This window comes from Phalacrocorax carbo, chromosome 7, assembly GCF_963921805.1.
Source record: "Phalacrocorax carbo chromosome 7, bPhaCar2.1, whole genome shotgun sequence".
Lineage (NCBI taxonomy): Eukaryota > Metazoa > Chordata > Aves > Suliformes > Phalacrocoracidae > Phalacrocorax > Phalacrocorax carbo.
This window is the reverse complement of record NC_087519.1, coordinates 10,919,551-10,939,468: the sequence shown is the minus strand read 5'-3', so window position 1 is coordinate 10,939,468 and position 19,918 is coordinate 10,919,551. Positions and strand designations below refer to the sequence as shown.

Below are 19,918 nucleotides of genomic sequence, written 5' to 3'. Positions count from 1 at the left end.
TGGGTTATAGCTGTCTGTTGTTGCTGGCATTTAGTGCATGAGGTTGATTTAAAAGAAAAAATGTTGAAAGCATTTGTCTTCCTTTTACTTGCATTCAGTAAGGAAATATAAATATATACCTGTATATCCTTAGCAATGTGTTCTAGCTATGGTGTGTAATAAACTTCCCAGTCCTCTTGACATCACTGCAGAGAGAGTGGAAAAGCTGATGTGTGTTGGAGCTAGAACATTTGATTCTTTGCCACCAGAAACTCAGGAACTGAAAAGTGGTAAGTAGGTGCTTCCCACTGACATGAAGGTTGTTTCTGTCTTGGTTTTGTTTCTCTTTGGATCATAAGATGTGTAGTAATCTCTACTTAAATTTATAATTATTTTACTTGTAATAGCTTTGTTGATGTTTGTCAAATACATGGCTACAAAAAAAAGACATTATACTATGCCATGTCACTTTCTTCAATCCCATATATTCATGGTTTTTAGACAACTCAAGCTGCAGGTGATGTAAAGTCTAAGACTGTGAAACTGGGGATTTTGGAAGGATATGAGGTTAATATTTGGTTTTAGTTCTAAACAGTGGAAGTTATCATGTAATTGAGAATTTACTATTTTACCAACTTCTGTATTAAAATCATGAATTTTTAGCCAGTAGGGGTTTGAATTTGGATTTAATTTGTACAAGCATGTGGATTAACTAGGACCAGCTTTTGGTAATTTAAAATAAAAAGCATTTTTTGTTGAATTTATTGCTAAGTATTTTGTGCACTGGAATGAACTTAGTAAGCAGTAGCTTAGCTGTTACTACAATCATGGCCATTAAGAATTTCCATAGCTCAAGATATAACTTGATTTCTTAATTGTTTCGTAATATTCCAGAATGGTAGAAGACTAGCAAATAAAAACAAGAGGCAAAAGACTTCAAGGGCAACAAATTTGTTACCTGGAGTACTGAATTAAGATATGAAATCCTGATATTTTGAAGTTAGTTTAAGTTTTGCCATTGACATCATTGAGATCAGGATTTCATGTCCAGTCCTGACAGTATTTCCAGCCCTAAGAGTTTCTCCTGAAGAATGGTTTAGCAGTATATTCACACGCCATCGTGTTGGACATTAGGATGTCTCTATGCAAAAGTAAGCAAGAGGAAGTTTGAGAATCACCAAGTCCTGTGCTATAAAATTGTGATGGGGCTGGAAAGACTACATTCAATGATTTAAGTTTGCCATAGACAGTAAAAGAACTGTATATAGGCAGTAATGAAAATAAACTTGGTGTACAGGATGCAGGAGAGCTCGTAAGATGCTCATATTCCTTTTTCTATCTTTGAATTATTTATAACCATAAATTCTGTGTTCATGGGCGTCCTTCAGAAAAATTGTGATGCCTTGGAAAGGAGAACTGTTACTGAGTTCTTTTCCTGAAAGACAGATGAGAACTGCTGAAGCTGAATTAAGTATTTAGTACAATTGAAAAATCAAAGTTGAAACTGATGATATGGATGTAATGTTCAGTGGTGAGCAAAGCTCCTATAATCTCCTATGTCTTCTCTGTGAGGTGGGAAATTCTGTATAAAGTCAAGTGATGTTTTTCACCCATATGTGTTTCTGAAAATGATGTTCCCAAATGAAAATGATGATCCCAAATGATGTTTTCAGGTAGGTTTGTAGGGGACAAATAGGCTTTATGTATATATGATTTTGTTGTTCTGCAAACATTCTTTCTAACTGAACAGAATGTAACAGAATACCATTTTGTTGTAAGGTAGTAAATGTCCTCTAATATTTCAAGAGATGTTCAGTAAAAATTACAAGAGGATACCACACTTAAGCTAGTAACAGTTAAAAACATTTCTTAGCTTTGTATGTGTAGTGAAAGGTGTTTATAGAATAATGTTTTGAAGAGACCTTCAAGAAATCTTAAAGGGATGAGATGTCAAACGTCAATTTAGGATGAGATGTGAATGTCAAACTGACAGGCTGTTAGGAATTGTTCCCTGGGGTGAGGCAACTGATATTTTCATCCTTGACTGAACATTTACAAAGATTATATTCTCCAAACAGATTGAATACTGTATCAGTATAGGTTAATTAGAAGAAATTTGCCTCTGTAAACTCAGACCTTACTGCTCTTGGTTATGAAAAAATAGTGTACTTCACATTTAGTGAATATCTTGCTGATTTTTTAGTAGTAGCCTTGCACTTTGTCTGCCTAAGCAGTGTACAATATAGTCTTCTCATACATCAGATGAAAGGAAGTGTAGGAGAAAACTATTTATTTTCTGTGTTGTTAGAAGTTTTGAATGATATTGTGCCTGTTTTGGATTTGATAATGTGTTCCAAGTTGGACGAAAAAAATAGTTTATGGGAATTTCTGAAGTATTGAATGTGTTTTTTATGGATCTTTCATCCTTTGAGGAATATCCATTCTTGCAGTTAAGTTGTTACGATTTTGTGAAGACATGAGCATCTGGACATGTGCAGGACTTCCTTTAGTTTGAAAGGAGGAAGAATACTTTGACGTACTGAATAAACAGCTCAGTCTTAATGCAGAGCTGCTCTCTGTTTTTGATTCTAATCTAAACCAGGCTATGAACTCAACTTTAAATATCAAAACAATACGTTTAGTTGGAGTATATGTAGTTTGTTATGAAGAGTTGTATTTTTACAATTTTGCTTGTTTTATTTTACTCTGAAATAGACTTGAAGATATGGGCAGTGTTATCAAATGGTTAGGATGGAGTAGTTTTCTACTTTTCCTGAAAACTTGTCTTCAGCATATTATCCATTGAAATAGGAAATAAACAGTAATTCCTCTAAATTAATGGAAAGCCATAGTTTTGTCCATACTGTTGGGAAAAAATTGTGCAAATATCTTCCTTTTATGTTTCTTCAGCTTTTATGAAATGCAGTAGTGAAGGAACGGCCCCAGTTATTGTCTTTGTTTCCAAAATGTTTGCTGTTGAGGCAAAGGCATTACCACACAATAAACCAAGGTAAGAAAATGGAACATTTAACTTTCTGATCAACATTAGATACTTCTAGGAAAAAAACCTATGTCGCAAGTGTGGCTAAATTGTTTTAGAGCTGAGAAAATAAGTCATGAATTCTTGAAGTGCAATAAAATCTTTTCAGCAAGTAGAGATTTTCTGAATAAGTTCAAGAGATGATTTGTTTGATCGTATTAGTTCTGGAAGGTTTAGCAAATTTGAGGAGTAAAAAACACATTTGTTGGAGAATAGTACTTCTGTCCAAATACATCATCCTAATGCATACACTGTATGGTGTTTTGGGAGTTTTGGCTGAAAATAGGATTTAGGTGTACTGCTTTTTTAGTTTTTCAGTAAGGTTGTGTTGGCATGATCATAACAGCTTGCATTTGTACCAAGAAAGACTTGCCATCAAATCTGGTGTAATAGCTAAGTGATCACCCAGTGCATTGCAAGTGCAAAATAAAATGGTTTAGTCTAAACCTTGACTAACTTTTTGCAGTGAAGTTGAAAGGCATTAATGCACTTCAAAATATTTGCTTCTGGGAGGTTTGGAAGATTTTTTTGTTACAGCTTTTTGTTGTTTAATGACTGTCTTACTTTCTTTGAGGGGTAGATCCTTCTTGATTTCATTTCTCCGACATCCTTACGCGGGCTACTTCTTAGCTGAAGCCGTCTGCTTCTTTACAGAAGAAATACACTTTGCTGATGAGTTTATAATAATGGGGTTCATCGTAACCTTTCATCCCTTTAAGCCTCTGAAGCATTTTCAGTAGTCAACTTTTGTATTAACTGGCCGTTTTATGTTTTTCTGGGATTGTCACTGTACAGCGAAGTAATATAAAAAATATTAAGCTTTCTACTAAATTAGAATGATTATTTGTGCAAAAAATAGTACTGTTGCTGTACGTATCTGAAAGCTTTATTGATATCTTAGGTTTTTCACACATGTCCTGGATTTACTTCCCATTTTTTATTACCACGCTTGTCTACGAATCTTCCACCAAAGATCTCTCTTGCACTAAGTCTGAATTCAGGGAAAAGATGCACTGCATTTATGGATTGACTAGACACTAGATGGTGCAGTTTTACTTCAAGTTCTGTCCTTAAATATATCGGAAATGAGTTTTTGCTCAGGTACCAGTGTAGCACAGCAGTGCTATTTCTGCTTTGTCTGCTTTCCTGGATATATAGTGTAGTTATCAGAGGAGACTACAGTGAGGCCATCACTTTCTGGCTGTTCTATCACTGTTCTTTCATTTGTTGGGAGGATCGAGATTCTTTGATGTGATAAGGATGTAACATAGAGGCAAAGGTGGCCTTTACATACACCAGACACAGAAAGTCTTGGATGTATTTTCACGATTTTAGTAAAAAATTAGAAAAGAAAGAAAAGCTAGCTACTGCAAGTCCTGTTTTTTTTTGTTAGGTTGGTGGTTTTTTTTGTTTGGGTTTTTAAATTATTATTCTGTGTCATTTGCATATGAGCACTCTACCTCATGGATAAACTGGTCTTCCATGTCTCCTGCAATAATGATCTTACATTTTTCTTGATGGTTTTCTTTTTTTGTGTTCTCCTTAGTCATCCCTCTTTCTGAAAAGGGAGCTGTTTTACATGTGTGGTTATAAGCCATATATTAAACTTTTATTCTTTTAAAAGAGAGAAAAAGTTCCCCAAACTGAAAAAGAATATTTTGAAGAAATTTGCCGTATATTGCAGTTCATAATATGTGTATGATCAGCTTCTTTTACTTTTTTCGTGAATGAGAACATTGTGACTTGTTGATTGTATTTTCTCCCTAAATAAACAAGTGTGCTGCTCTCAATTTCATTGGTTTTTAGAACGCAACTATAATTGCATTTCTGCTCTCCAATACATGTTGTGTAACAAATCTAATTCTGATCATCAGTCTGGTTTGAAAAACCTCAAGATATTTACTGAGTTGAGTGGAGGATTGCAGTTGACTCATAGTCCAAGTAATGCAGAGCTGGTCCAAAAATCCACACAAAATTCAGATAAATTAGGCTTTCTGAGATAATATTGCAGAACAGTGAGGACTGCCCTGGAATTCTTCCTGGGAGACTTGAGGCATATTATGAAGACTGTAGACAATATGTCCTTTTTCCCTGTTTATTCAGCAAATTTAAAGATTATAGTGTCTTGCTTCATAGTTCGTGTGAAAAGCATTTCTTGCTGGCCTTAGTATTAAATTATTCAATTAGTTACTAATTGGCTGGTATTAAAATGAAATCACATGACTGCTTTTCTTTGAGACAAACAGTCATTATGAGCACCGTGTAATTTTGCCGATTAGGTAGTATTAACAGTTTTGGTTTGGAGTGGCAGTTGGATTCAATTTTTTGAAAAATAGTACTGTAGCTAAGTGTATATGTCTTGATAACTGTACAGAAGTACAGTTCTGGTCCCCTCTATACAAAAAAGATGTGGACAGGCTGGAAGGGGTCCAGAGAAGAGCCCCCAAGATGATCAGAGGACTGGGAAGCCTGCCATATGAGGATAGGCTGGGAGAACTGGGTTTGTTCAGCCTTGAGAAAAGGAGGCTTAGAGGGGATCTCATCACCGTGTACCAGTACTTAAGGGGTAGTTACAAAGAAGATGGAGACTCCCTTTTTACAGAGTCACATGGAGAAGACAAGGGGGAATGGACACAAGTTGCTCTTGGGGAGATTCTGATTGGACACCAGAGGAAAATTTTGCACAGTGAGGACAGTCACCCATTGGAATAAACTCTCCAGGGAAGTGGTTGGCTCGGCCACGTTGGACACCTTTAAGAGTCATCTGGACAGGGTGCTGGGCCATCTTGTCTAGACTGCGCTCTTCCTAGAAAGGTTGGACTAGATGATCCCTGAGGTCCCTTCCAACCTGTGATTCTGTGATTTTAATTGTTGATATTCTACTGGTGAGCATTCTTGAAGAAGTCAGAAAAGGAGGTTAGTTTTAAAGAGGAAGGAAAGCTGTCTCTGTGAAACAAAATGTAAGTGTTTTAAAAACACAGCATCATGTAGATGTGGTTCTGAAGCATGTGTTTTGAGTTATATTGGCCACCGTGTGCTATTTACAGTTACACAGTCAAGATTGTGCTTAACAGAATTGAGCGATGGCTGTGTGGAGTGTGTGAGATCCAATATTTAAACTGGCCTTCTATGAGGATGCTCTATAAGAATGCCTGAACGTAGGGAGGAAAAATGATATGTACACTATGTTGATAAACAGGGGTTTCATGTTTACTTATTTAGGAACATTGATACATGTTCCATGTTCCATTTACGTGTTAATTTTGAGGAGCCATAACTATGTTCTTGCGTGTTCTGATGTTTGACTGCTGGACCCATCTGCTAGGTTATTTGCATCCTTTGGGTGGGTAGGGGAGGAAGTATTTTTAAGCATGTTGAAGCATGTAAAAGCTCTGATATTTTTTATCTAGATTTGTTTTTTTTTCAAGACTTACACTCTTTTTCCAGACTGTCGTGGTTTAGCACCAGCCAGCAGCTAAGCACCATGCAGCCGCTCGCTCACTCCCCCCTGGTGGAATGGGGGAGAGAATCAGAAGAGTACAAGTGAGGAAACTCATAGGTTGAGATAAAGACAGTTTAAGAGGGAAAGCGCAAAAGCAGCACGCGCAAGCAAAGCAAAACAAGGAATTAATTCACTGCTTCCCATGGGCAGGCAGGTATTCAGCCATCTCCAGGACAACAGGGCTCCATCATGCGTAACGGTTACTTGGGAAGACAAACCCTATAACTCTGAACGTCTCCCCCTTCCCTCTTACCCCAGCTTTATATGCTGAGCATGATGCTGTATAGTGTGGAACATCCTTGGGTCAGTTGGGGTCAGCTGTCCCAGCCGTATCCCCTCCCAGTTTCTTGTGCACCTGGCAGAACATGTGGAGCTGAAAAAGGCCTTGACGAGTATAAGCACTACTTAGCAACAACGAAAACATCTCTGCATTATCAACACTGTTTTCAGCACAAATCTAAAACATAGTCCCATACTAGCTACTACGAAGAAAAATGCAGCTGAAACCAAGACACAGAGGAAAAGGAAGTAGATCCATGCTGCTTTTTCTTTCCTTTGTCAGATAGTGTTGGGTAATGTTACCTTTTTGTAAAGTGCTTAGAAGCTGCAGATTGACTTTGCAGTTTTTGTGGTTTGCCTTATTTCTGCCATCTTGCTTGTAATACTCTTTAAGCATAGGTTGGGAAAAACAAAAAGCTCTTCTAAGTCCAGGGTGTGCAGTAAATGATAACAAAGATTGAATTTTTTAATTAAAACAGTCTACCTTGAGACTGCTTTTGGCAACTAATATCTCCTAGAAGGTGGCTTTAAAAATTAATAGATTCTGTACTAAAACTGCTATGCTTTTGCTTTTACTGTTTAAATAACAAAGTTTGTCAGCTGTTACAACTCTAGGATACATGGGAATACAATTTGTGGTCAGGTTACAACATGTTGGCAGTTTATATTTATCTTTCTTGAAAAGATCTAAAATTCAACTTTTATATGGTACCCGTATGTCCCTGAGTTTTTATCAGGTTTTCTAAAGGAAGGAGAATTGTGCAAATGTGTTTCCTCTTCCAGCTTCTTCTGTCTGAACTTCTGAAATTGTTTGCTAATTACAACCAAATCAAAGGTGTAAATTTTCTGAAAATTGGTGGTTGGGCAAAGTAGGCAAACAAATTAGGACCCCTGATAAGAGAGTGTAGTGTGATCTCCTTCATTTTAGATACTAAAATATCTAAAACCGAAAACCAGTAGGAAACAGGGCCATATTGGCTTTTTTTTGGAGCTCCTTGCTTTATGTAACGAGGCCACAGTTATTTGGTGATGCCTGTGGTTATGTATTCTTAGACATTGCTGTGTGCAGAATTAGGTGTTCAGTCAGCATATGCTGTTGCTTTTTCTCCTTTCTACTAGTGTTTTACATTGGATTGCAGTCTAAAACAGAATGGTTGAGTGTAGGTGTATAAATAAAAGTAGAGCTTGGCATTTAGGTACAGAATATAAATGCTCCAGTTTGCTCTTTGTGGGGTTCAGAATTCTGTCTTTATCTAACACAGTGTAACAGAGAAATATTTAGTAATTAGTTACAATCCCTTTCAAGTAGTTTTAGCTGTTTCTATTTGTATATAATATAAAATACTGAGAAAATGTAAATTGGATATCGCATGTTTGTTATGATGAAATCCTCTGCTAACTTCGTAGAGCTTTCTGTATAAATGTCACAGTGATGTGATGCAATGTCAGCAATAGGAGGCAAACCATTTACGTTACTTTACCATCATTCTTACGGTCCTGCTGAATAATGTAAATAAATTCCATTTCAACGTTTCAGTGGTAATAAAGTCTCTTGACCAAATAACCTGATGTACTAAAATTATATTTCATGACTGCACTACAAGATGTAAAACTTATCTGGAGGAAAATGGTAAGGGTATTATAATATGAAAGGTACTTCATTCTCAATCAGCTTGAAATCAGGATTATTTTTTTTTTCCTTCAGTGTCACATTGAAATAGGCACTTTCCCATACAATTCTGCATGAAATTATCATGATAGTTGTTTCTTTGTTTTGTGGTACAGCTTGTTTGCATGTCTTAAACCAACAGATTGTAGTGTATTTCATCTATTTCCTTTCTAAAGTTTCCTAAAAATGATATTGGAAAAAATGTAAATCCTGTGATTTTTTTTCCCAACCTTCAGCTCAAAAGACATTACATTGTCTTGATCAAAAGAGAACATTTATAAAGGTCCAAGTTCTGTAAGAAATTACTATCTTCTTGCAAGTAAATGAATTTTTATGTTTAAAGGCAGTATGACTTTCAGTGACGTCAGTGTGATCTGAATCCATCATCTTCTGTTTGCATTAGTAGTTTGTTCTAAATTGTAGTTAGTGCATTAGAAATGAATATGGCATGAGTCATCTGAACAGCTTGTCAGATTTAGAGGTTAACATCTGAAGATGGCACACAGTTATAAAATTGAGCAATATATACTTTTCAAAAATTAAATCCTACTTATGGTTATTGTGAAATAAATTTCTTTGTAACATTGTACATCTGAATCTAGCTAAGATCTTGGGAACTGATCTGAGAGAGGAATATGTAGTAGTGGATTAAGTTTGAATGTCTCAACATAATTTAGTTTGTGTAATTGTAAGTTTAAGAAAGAAAAGCTTTTACTTCAAGTTTCATCTTTACTGCACATTTAGTATACGTAATAAATCAAAGGTCAGTGTATCAGTCAAGACTTTTTCAAGGCAGCGTATGACAACTTGGTATCTTAGTTTACGTATCTCAAAACAAATGATAATCACTATATGATATAATACAAAACAGTTATATAGTATTCCCCTTTGCAGGAGCCCTGTAAGCTTGTTACATAAAATGTTACATAAATTCTAATTTGGATGATTTTCAGTTGTTCGTTTTGTGTATACATGCTTAGTTTTACCATGAATTGCTTAGTACTTCCAGTTGCAATAGAAAAGATAGGAAATAATCCTAGTAGGTGTGCATTAGTTTGTGAATGGAAATAATTCTGTAGACATTAAGCAGTTTAATCCAGAAATTAATGAACTTCAGAAGGATTAGGAAGACCACTGGACATATTCTTTGCTGAATTGTAGCAAACAAGCTGCACTTGAGAGACCTGTCCTTAGGGATGCTGTTGTCAGAAGTCTTTGCCAGTTGGTGAGCAGATCAGCAGCCAATGTTTTAACTAGAACTTAATTCTGAAGGCTAGAGTCATGAATAATCCAGAAGATTCTCTATACATAACTTGGATTTCAAGATGTTAACAGAAATTACCCCCTTAGTTTCATGAAGTCAAGCACATGTCCATGAGTTCACTTAAATTATTAAAAAACTGTATGGAGAAAAAGTATGTTCAGCCACTTCAAAAACATTGTTATTGGCATGGGAGATGCATCACAGCCTCTTGTTCACGGTAGTATCAATATTTTGGAAATGAGTTGAATTTCTGACTGTGATATTTCCATTTTAAAATGGTCTGAAGGTTAAAAAAAATTATACACTTTAATAATCAGAGGCCAGTTTATGTTTGGGTTTTTTGTCTTGATTATTCGCTATGAATTTTTGAAATGTTTTGGAATTAAGTCTCTCTCTGATAACAGGGAAGGGAAGAAAAGCTATCATGTTCAGAGCATTGATTGCATGAAGTAGTTTAGTTGTCGTTGAGTTTGAACTAAACGTGTTATCCCAGGGCAATGTGGGAATAAAGAAGCAGCTGGCAGTAGCTTGCTTACATTACCTGAAATCTGATTCATTTAATCAATAATCTACTGAATGGTAATATATTATACTCTTTTCCACATTATTAGTTCCATAGCATTTGTTTACCACATGGTTGAGGTTCAGATGAGTTAGTAATAATGTGGTTACCCATCTATGTCAGCTCTGTTACTTGTGCCTGGTTCACATGTATGGTGTCTGGATGCTGTAGCATCTTGCTGGAGGTAGGGAATCTCTCTTTTTCTTTCTTCTCCAGAATTTTCATTTACTTTTTTTTGTGTGATTGCATGGTCCCGTTTTTTTCTGCCAATATTATGAGGCTGTAGATCCTTCCTTACACAGTGAAAAAAAGGGGAGGGAAGAAGAGGAGAGAATCTTCTGGTTTGGGCAGCATTTGTTCAAAACTGATTTCCCTTCGGATTGGTTTTGCCAACTGGAGAAATTGAATAAACCAGGGTATAATTTGAAACTGGTTTTGTTGCAGATCCAGTGCCTTATGTGCATTAATCTTGTTCTGTGTTCTACTTGAGTGTGTTACAATTCTATATAAGGATTTATTTGACAACATTATCTTTTTGTGGTTTCTAATGGTACTACCGGGAGTGACTAATTTTATAGAAATTGACGCTGACAGAAACCAGGATGGGAGTCTAGGTTGTACCTACTAGCTAAAGTCCCACCCACACTCAATCTGCTTCTTATCAAATTGAGAATATAATTAACTGTGCTTATAAGTATTAAAACTTTCATCAGGGCATTCTGAATTTTAAGGTACCTTTAACATTTGTGATTAGGGCTATCTGACATCTAAATTTAAAAATACCATGTAAAGGGGAAAAAAGCAAACAAACTTTTTTCTTTAACACTCAGGATTATTTATATGAATGAAAAGTATTTTTGGACAATAAAATCTGTTGGAATGCATACATATGTCCTCGTGTATACTATGCTATCATGTATAGACTGCATTTATGACACCCTTGGCTGTCTCATCTGTACTTTCCCTATCAATCTCACTCCTCTGGGAATTTTTCAGGCATTCCAAACCCTTAAATATCTTTGAACAGCTGCCTTCAGGAAAAAAAAATCATCATAAAAAAGTTCTCAGTTCCACCATCTGCTTTGCATTTTGTATTGTTAAGCCTCACTCTCTTTTGCAATAAAATAAACAAACCAAACAAAAATACCACACTATCTGAAATTTGAGATACGTATTAATTCTGTTCACAATGATTAAGAGATGATTTTTTTAAAAGAAAAAAGAAATTGCTGAGAAGGTTGTAGTGACAATTTTGTCTTTTGCCTTTTCTATGACATGTAATATGTCTGTCCCACGTTCTGAGTTCTGAAAGTCTGTGCTTTAAATTCTGACAGTGTATCTTGGGGGCCTTGCAGGTAATTTTTAGGGAGATTTTTAATTTACTCTTTCGAGCTGAACATTTGGATTCAAGGTCAGCATGATAACTATATTCAAAGTGATTTCCTCAAGTTCTAAGAATTTTGATGAAAATGAAAGGTCTCTTTTTTTTTTTTAAATTAAGTCTCCTTCAAAATGTGTTGTGTGCAGAAAAGCGTCCATACTATGCTATTTAAAAAAAAAAAAAATCTTACTGGCAGTGAGTTGGTCTCAGCCACGTAGACTGTTCAGGGCTTTCTGCCCCTAATTAATTCAGTTAAGGGCAGAGTAAGTGTTCAGTAAGTGTCTGTACTGGCTACATGTAAAAACTTTGACCCTGAGGTGATGGGTCGTTTCCCTATTTGAGAGTGTGGAATAGTTGATACAGGGATGTCATTAACTCTGTTTGTTTGGGTTTTGTTTGTTGCCTTTTTTTTTTTTTTTCTGTAGAGATTGTATTTATATACCTGGCCTGTAAAGAAAAATTACTGCTTGGGTGCTTCCCACTGTTTTATTCCTCTTATCATTCATTTCTACTACTGCTATTCAGGAAATCTTAAACTGTTTTTCTAAGTATGGAAATTGAAGAGAGGAAGTTACTTGTCCAAAGCTACTAAATAAGCTAAACGTACTAATAGGGCACTTCTGTTTTAATGCTCCGTTCATCAGACTGTGTGCTTGATATGATTGAGAAAATCCTAAACCATCTTAATGCTAAGAACCATTGTGCTTGCCTCCATCATATGAGCAAATGCAGGCATAAGGACACATCATGTAGATGGGGTTTTGCTGCGGGATTATGTTTGCCTTCCTGAGTCAAAGTCAGGATCTAAGACTTTGTGATTCGTTTGTCCAGTTGTGTTGCACAAACGCATGTTTTATGATAGAGAGAATTCTTTTGTTTCTTCTCTTGAATTGGAACTCCGTTAAGAGTACTCATATAATATAAAAATGCATTGGTTATTATTTTGGAAATAAATTATCTATAAATGCTGGAAAGCAATATATATTTACATTGCTCCCACTGTAAAAAGAAAAACAAAATTGAAAGCATTCTAGTTCCATGAAAAAAATTATATCTGCATAACTTAATTTTTTTTTTCCTGCTTTTAAGTGGTGGTGATAAAGACTATTTTTTAATGTAGGCACCTGATGGCATGTTACATGAGCAATTGTCGATATTGAAATCACAAAACAAAATAGATTATTCTTAAGAGTATCTGTAATGATTATAGCGGGATCACAGGTTCAGCTCTTTTATGTGGTAAATTAATAGAAACAGAGGAGGAGTTGGAAAGAGATGATGACTAGTATCTGAAATTAATTTCCTTGTTTGGACTTCATTCAATTAGAAGATAACCTCGTATCACAGATTTTTATTTAGGGCCAGATTTTAAAATCAAATGGACAATTTCAGGCAGTGCTGTTAGATTTCATATGTGTGTAACTCACTTTGCTATTTAAAATTCTTGAAAAGAGTTGCGTTTAAAAACAAGTCTGTTTATATTGCCTTATATAAGAATCATAAAGTCATTCTTTGATTTTTATTGTTTATTGCTTTAAATCTTACATTAAAGCACTTTGTTTTAAGGCTGGGTTTACCAGTGAGTAGATAGAAATTGCATCAGTATATTAAAAATGAGATAACAAGAAAAAATAATTTTAAGTCCTTTATGAAGGTATTCATTTTATGAAAAGGTAGCTACTGAGAGCAAACAGTTTTCCCTGCATTTGAACACTTGCTGGAAACACTACCTTAAAATAAAAAAATATACCACAGGTAATTTAAAATTACAGTATTTGATCCCTATGTATTTGGAAGAAAAGCCTGGTAGTTTTTTCTGACTATCTTGGTATAGATAAGCTTAGATTAGTACACTATATGCTTAGTGTTAGCTGTCATTCTACCTCAGGATAACATACTGGACATGGTGTAAAAAGCAATTTTGAAAACTGTCTTGGATCTTTTCTGAAAACGTGAAAATTCACACATTAGTGGGAGAAACTTCACTTGTTTTAACAAAATAAAACATGGCGGCCTCCTCCTAGACATGGTAGAGGAAAAGTTTGCTGATTTTAGCTGACTTAAAATATATAGTATCGTGGCAAAAAAAGGCATTCTGTGTAATTTTTTACTTGTGCCAAATATAGTATTCTAATTATTGTGATTTACTTTTTTAAATAAATTACATTTCCAAATACTAATGTTTTAAAATACAACATAGGCCTTTAACTCAAGAAGAAATAGCCCATCGTCGTGAACTTGCGAAACGAAGGCATGCAGAAAAATTGGCAGCAAATCAAGGAAAGGAACTGTCAGAAAAGCCCCAAAGTGATAATTCATCTGAAGTAGCTGAGAACACTGGTGATACAAAAGGTATATAATGCTCTGCTACCTATTTATCTCAGAGGATGTTTAATAGTAGTGTCTAGGTGTTGTCAAGGGGCTGTGTACCTTACAAAGAATCATCCATGTGCCAGTCCAACCAGTTCAATAGATGGAACTGAATGGAGAGTGAGGAGGTATTTGTAAGAAAACTGATAGTTCATAAATGCTGTAATAGTGCCATGGATACCTGTTCCTATAGCCTGAAAATATGCTTGGTCTCAGTACTTTGAGTCAGTGAAGATAGATGATGCTTGAAGGAGATGCTCTGCTGAAAAATAATTTTTACTCTATGTAGAAAGGTGTGGTGATTCAGCTTTGTTTAGCTTACTGCTAGAACCTTCTTATGGACTTGTTACTAGCATACTTTATGCCAATATAACTTTAATTTAAAGATTTTATGAGAGTAACTGTGTCATTAAAACAAAAAAAAACCAAAACAAAGCAAAACAAACAAACAGCTTAAGTAATTGGTACAAAAGCAGTGTATGAGCAACAGGACTGGATTATGAGTTAAAATTGGGCATTCTTTCAGTCTTTTAATGTGTTGCCAGGTGTCATAGGATAATATCTATTCGATTATTTTCTTTTTCTTCAGATGATGAGGTTTTTATACTTCATATATTTTTCTGACTTTGATTAGGTGAAGAGCAACAGCTCACTGGTCAAGTAGAGATCGTGAACGCAAAGGCAGTGAAACAGGAAGCAGACAACAAGGAGTCTTTCATTGCTTTTGCTAGAGTGTTCAGTGGCATTGTGCAAAGAGGGCAAAAGATCTTTGTTTTAGGACCAAAATATGATCCTGCTGAGTCTTTGCATAAGGTAAGTGGTGACAGTGAACTGCTACCATAACTTGGAATTCTTTTGAAACACTGATGACTTCTTATACGTTGCTCACTCAAAAGATAAAATTAAAGTGCAAGTCAAAAATTCTAAAAAGTATCGAAGTAATTTAGGTAATTGTAGTAATAGCTGATTGTGTCTATAAACTCATTATAAACCTTAATGTTTCCAAAATAGTTTAAGTACAGTGCTGTATTAGCTAACAATAAATCCAGTATGTGCATGCTTCGATTTATGAAGAAAACTTATGAAGGAAAAAACAATGCTTTTGGGGAACGGGAAAGTGGGTAATAGTGTAGAAAAAAAATGATGTTAAATGTTTTGAGATTGTGATCATAGGAGTTCATTACTTATGAATTTACTTTAAAACATTTGTTTTATCAGTGACAATAAAAAGTGAGCTAGGAGTAGTACACACCTAAAAATTACCAAAGAAAGCATTATTTTTATTTTCTTGGTAATGTTTGCTTGTTCGCCACAAGATTGGATTTTTGGAAGGGGAAAAATGTCTTCAAGTATATGTTGGTTTTTATTATCTAACTTCTGAAATTAAAATGCTTTAGAATGTTTTTCTTAACTTTGGAATGCAAGGAGGTTCTGAGGAAGAAGTTTTTATCAGTACTAAGTGATAAATACCCAACACTGGCTGTTTTACTCTGCGTAGCTGTCATCCCAGTGTTCTGCTACAAATGATCTGCCATTAGTTCCTCACATGACTTGCTGTACATTGGAGAATCTCTACTTGCTAATGGGAAGAGAACTTGAAGATCTTGAAGAAGTACCTGCAGGAAATGTTCTGGGTAAGATGTAACTAGTATTTAATTTCCTAGAGCTCGAATCCTTATATCATCCAAAATACACTGAAATTGTTTTGAAGTGATTAATAATAAGAAAACTTAAATATATGACTGTTTTAGGTATGTTGTGCTTGCAGAAGAATGAAGGCACTCTAATTAAACTGTGATTTCTGTGAACTTTGAATTGTGAGGAGGGAAAAGATGTATGAATAGTAGAAAACTAGGAATTATATTAGCCTGTTATCTTCAGGTTGGAGTATTGCCAGGTAATCATCGCTGCCTCGAATTGCCAAAGGCAGCACCAAGGTCTCATATTTTATAAATTGCAATTATTATTTGTAATAATTTCCCAACAGTAGGAATTCTGTAATATGACTTCTCTAGTCGTACAGATTATACTAGTTTTATTTATGGGTCTGCTTGAACTGTGGTGCTAAAAATTATTTCTTCTAAGGCTGTGGAATATTTTGTGCTTTCTCCACAGGCAAGCTTCTAAGTGACAAGTCATCCTAATCACTGTTATGCTCCTTTTGCTTTGCTCTAGAGTATGAATAGTGTTCTTTGCTTGTTTTGTCCTTCATTTGTCTTTTTTTAATATCAAAAGTAGTGTTTAGAATTTAGAAACTGTAAACTTAAAAAATTATTTGGTTCTCTATTTTTTCATTGTGTGAATGAAAATACATGAATTACAGTAAAAGATAAGATATTTTTCATGTCTATTGTCTGATTTTTAGAAATTTATAGTCAATATAGGGTAAATATGCCATAAATTGAAAACAGGTGAACTGTCAGTGTAGTATTTTGTTAATCTAGGCCATTAACCATGCTGGTCACTTTTTGCATGGGCCTGGTGTTCAGAACATAAGCAGCCTGGTGAATTAGTTTTATTTAGAAGCTTAATATTTTAAAATTCTGAATTATATCTCATTCTAGTCTGATGCCCAAGTTGACCATTTTCACTACCAAAATGTATTAAGTATATGGTCTGTTTACTTCAAAACCTGATTAAGAGTTTGGAAAAAAAACCACAAACCCACTCTGCAGTAGAAGTGAACAGATATTGTCTTCGTGCTTGCCAAATAATAAATACTTCTGGAACTGCCTCCTGCAGAGAAAAATATATTGTGAGACTTGTATTATGTCTTTAATGTTAAGAGTTGGACCAAATTTCAAGAAATGCTTTTGTAACCAATTAATTCTAACAAAAAGTTGTGAGTAGTTTCTACTGGTGAAAGCTACTCTTCAGTGGTGTGTAGCTTTTCCATAGAGGAAAGCATATTATTTGAGTAATATGAAAGTTCTAAATGGTGACACAAGATTTGTCATATTTCGAAGTATTCATTAGAATTAGAATACTTAGAATTGTCAGAGCTTTTTACCAGATCATAGTCTGTTTATATACTAAAATGAAAACCTGTTTTGTCAAGCTAGAACATACAAGCTCAAGTATATATGTATTTTTTAATTTGATGTAGTTTTAAAGAGTTTTTAAAACTAAAAGCCCTAATACCTTCTTGTTCATTTTTCTCCCATTTCCCTCTAAAGCTGCATTGTTAATTTGCATAAATTCAATGAACACCTTTATTGATTTGATGATGATTTACCACACTCAGGAGAAAATGCAATACATTTATATGAAAGGAATCTGTAATAATGGTGATGCAAGACTTCTATTATTCTAGTTAGTAACAATGATTTCAATTTCAAAGGCCATTTATCTTGCAGCTTTAAAGCATACAAACAGTGATTTCTCTCCAGCCATATAAGGAAATGGCTTGTAGATTATCTAGTAAATTAAGGGAGCTTTTCTGAAAGCTCTGTAGTTTTACTCTGTATAATTAAATTATTGCCATAAGGAATGCACAGTTAATCAGGACTGCCTATTTCCCCTTTCAAACTTGTGGTGTGAGGATTTTGACATTTATTTTTTTTTTCTTCAGGGTTTGTGTGTTTTGGGTTTTTTTTTTTGGTTGTTTTTTTCTTGCTATTATTTATAGGTTGTTTTTGTACAAGGAAGAATCTGCTTGGTCCTAGTGAGCAGCCTTTTTATTCTTTATACTGGCTTATGCAAAGGTTTAATGGTCAAAGACATGGCTTGATATATGGATTGTTTTACTGAAGATGAAAAGATTTCATCCCTTGTTCCTTGTGTTACTATTTCCTTAAAATACTAATCTCCTTTTAATTGCTAAAAAGCTGAGAAAATATAAGAGGAAAAGGTAATGAAGCATGCTGTATTTGAACTACAAAGCTGTCACAAAAAGAACTGAAGAACATCCAGCTGAAAAAGCAATGCTATGTTGCTATCTGCTATGCACAGCCATTCTGGTAAGCTTCAGAAAGGTATTTTCTGGTATTCTGAGTTCATGGAAGTTAGGAGAGAGAGACTGCTTTGCATTAGTGAATTTATATTGCAAGTTTACAACTCAAATGTGTTGTCAAAAGTATTTGTCAAAAGCCTTTAAGCAGTATGTCATTTTCAAGTAACGGCAAACACAAAATACTGCCTTCTTCAGCATAGTTGTTTATAATTCACAATTTTTCTTCTTTACAATCTTTGCAACTACTATACTTTTCTTGTAGTCCTTGAGTAGGAGGTGAAATATGATTTAAAACAAATGAGAAGGTTCTTGGGGACCACGGATAATAAAGTCTCTGTAATAAATGTTCTTTTAAAAATTATTTGTCAGAATAGTCTATGAAAACAGTAAAATTCTTGTCTCTGGCAAAACCACCTGGTTTGTAGAATCTGTAATTTAGAAGCACAATTGGTTTCTCCACTCTGAGAACTAAACAGGAGTATGTGAACAAAACGCCTTCTGAGGAGAGAGTTCTGTCTTATATTTTGCCTTTTTTCCCCCCTGCGCATCTGTTAGAGGTCCTGTGCCACCAGACAGGAAACTATGCTTGGTAACTGGTGCTACTAGGTTCTACTTTGGACTACTTTGATTCAGCAGAGACCTTGCAGGAGGAGAATCTAAGCAGATACAGTTATACTATATTAGGTATGTGCTCTCAGGTTCCAAATGACACTTGTATGTAGTTGAAACTGCTGAATGAAAAACATGACAGTCATTGGAATGGGCCATGAAAAGTACCTTGAGGTTTAACTTGGAAAAAAGTTGATCCAAAAATAAATCATTTATCTCGATGCACTGTTTCAAGAATGGCTTATTTTTCTGTATCATGTCACAGGCCTTTTGAATCGTACGCAGTTGCTGAATTTGAACCTGCCTGTGGTCATCAGCTCTGAGAGTCCTGGCAGTGAGACCCTTGTCTTGCAAATGGTCCACCTGCTTGTCCATATTGCAGTGCTAGCCTTCTCGGTATCGCTCTGTCCTCTCTTAAGGGCCACGTGAACTTCTGTACCGGCTTTACCTGTCTTGCAGTTGGGCTGACGCCTCATTATCTTAACAGAAACTGTGTTATCTGTTTTGTAAATTTTAACTGTATATCAAAATCATGCTTGAATTCCAAATATAGAAGTACTCTGTGCTTGCAAACATTAAATGTGGCAATTATGTATGGGACCTAAATCTGTATCTCAAAATCAGTTGAGATCTTTTGATTCCAACACATCTCAGGCACATTTTGTGCTCACCTTTTGAAAGCTACCTGAGTATCCATTGGAAAGAAAACGTTGTATCATAGACCTTGGATGCAAGTTTATGTGCTGTTTTGAAAATACTGTCCTCCTGTGTCTTTAAGGAGAACAGCAGTACTTGAATATTAAATTCCAAAGACTGCTTGACTGATGTATCATTGCACGTTCTTAGTGACAGTATAATTAACACTGACCTGTGTTTGCATAATCTAGTGCTATGCAAATAAGAAGCTACTGTAATTGCCCTACTCTCTTTAAAAATTTGTCCTCCTTTGCTACTACAAAAATATACTGGAGAAACAAACTTGATGTAAACAATTATCTGGCTATCCAGATGTGTTTAGCTGCTTGAGTTGATTGAGTTCTTGCTGGGACGCTTGCCCATCCCTGCTACCATGCAAGCATCTTCTTCAGACGTGTTGTATTTGGCAGGAATTGAACCCCTGGCTGTAGCATAAAATCCATTGATCTCTAGTTCAGTTACCAGAGCTGCTCTTATTAGGGCTTAGTTTGTCTTACAAAAAGGAGAACTGTAAATGGTCCAGTCATGAAATGTTAATTGATTTAATTTGGATGTTGTATGTAAGTTCTTCTGTTTGCCAAGTAGTGTTAGGTATTGTTTAATAAACTTGTAGAG

The 19,918-nt window shown here is 35.2% G+C and overlaps 1 protein-coding gene across 1 annotated transcript in view; it reads left to right on the top strand.

Moving 5' to 3' along the window:
• The window catches only part of EFL1 (elongation factor like GTPase 1), an 82,447-nt gene that overhangs the window by 11,586 nt on the left and 50,943 nt on the right, over positions 1 to 19,918 (top strand). Inside the window, exons 11-15 of the mRNA XM_064456288.1 lie at positions 147 to 269; positions 2,890 to 2,989; positions 13,877 to 14,028; positions 14,681 to 14,859; positions 15,545 to 15,680. Coding sequence (XP_064312358.1) covers positions 147 to 269; positions 2,890 to 2,989; positions 13,877 to 14,028; positions 14,681 to 14,859; positions 15,545 to 15,680 — 690 coding nt within the window. The remainder of the gene's footprint in view (positions 1 to 146; positions 270 to 2,889; positions 2,990 to 13,876; positions 14,029 to 14,680; positions 14,860 to 15,544; positions 15,681 to 19,918) is intronic.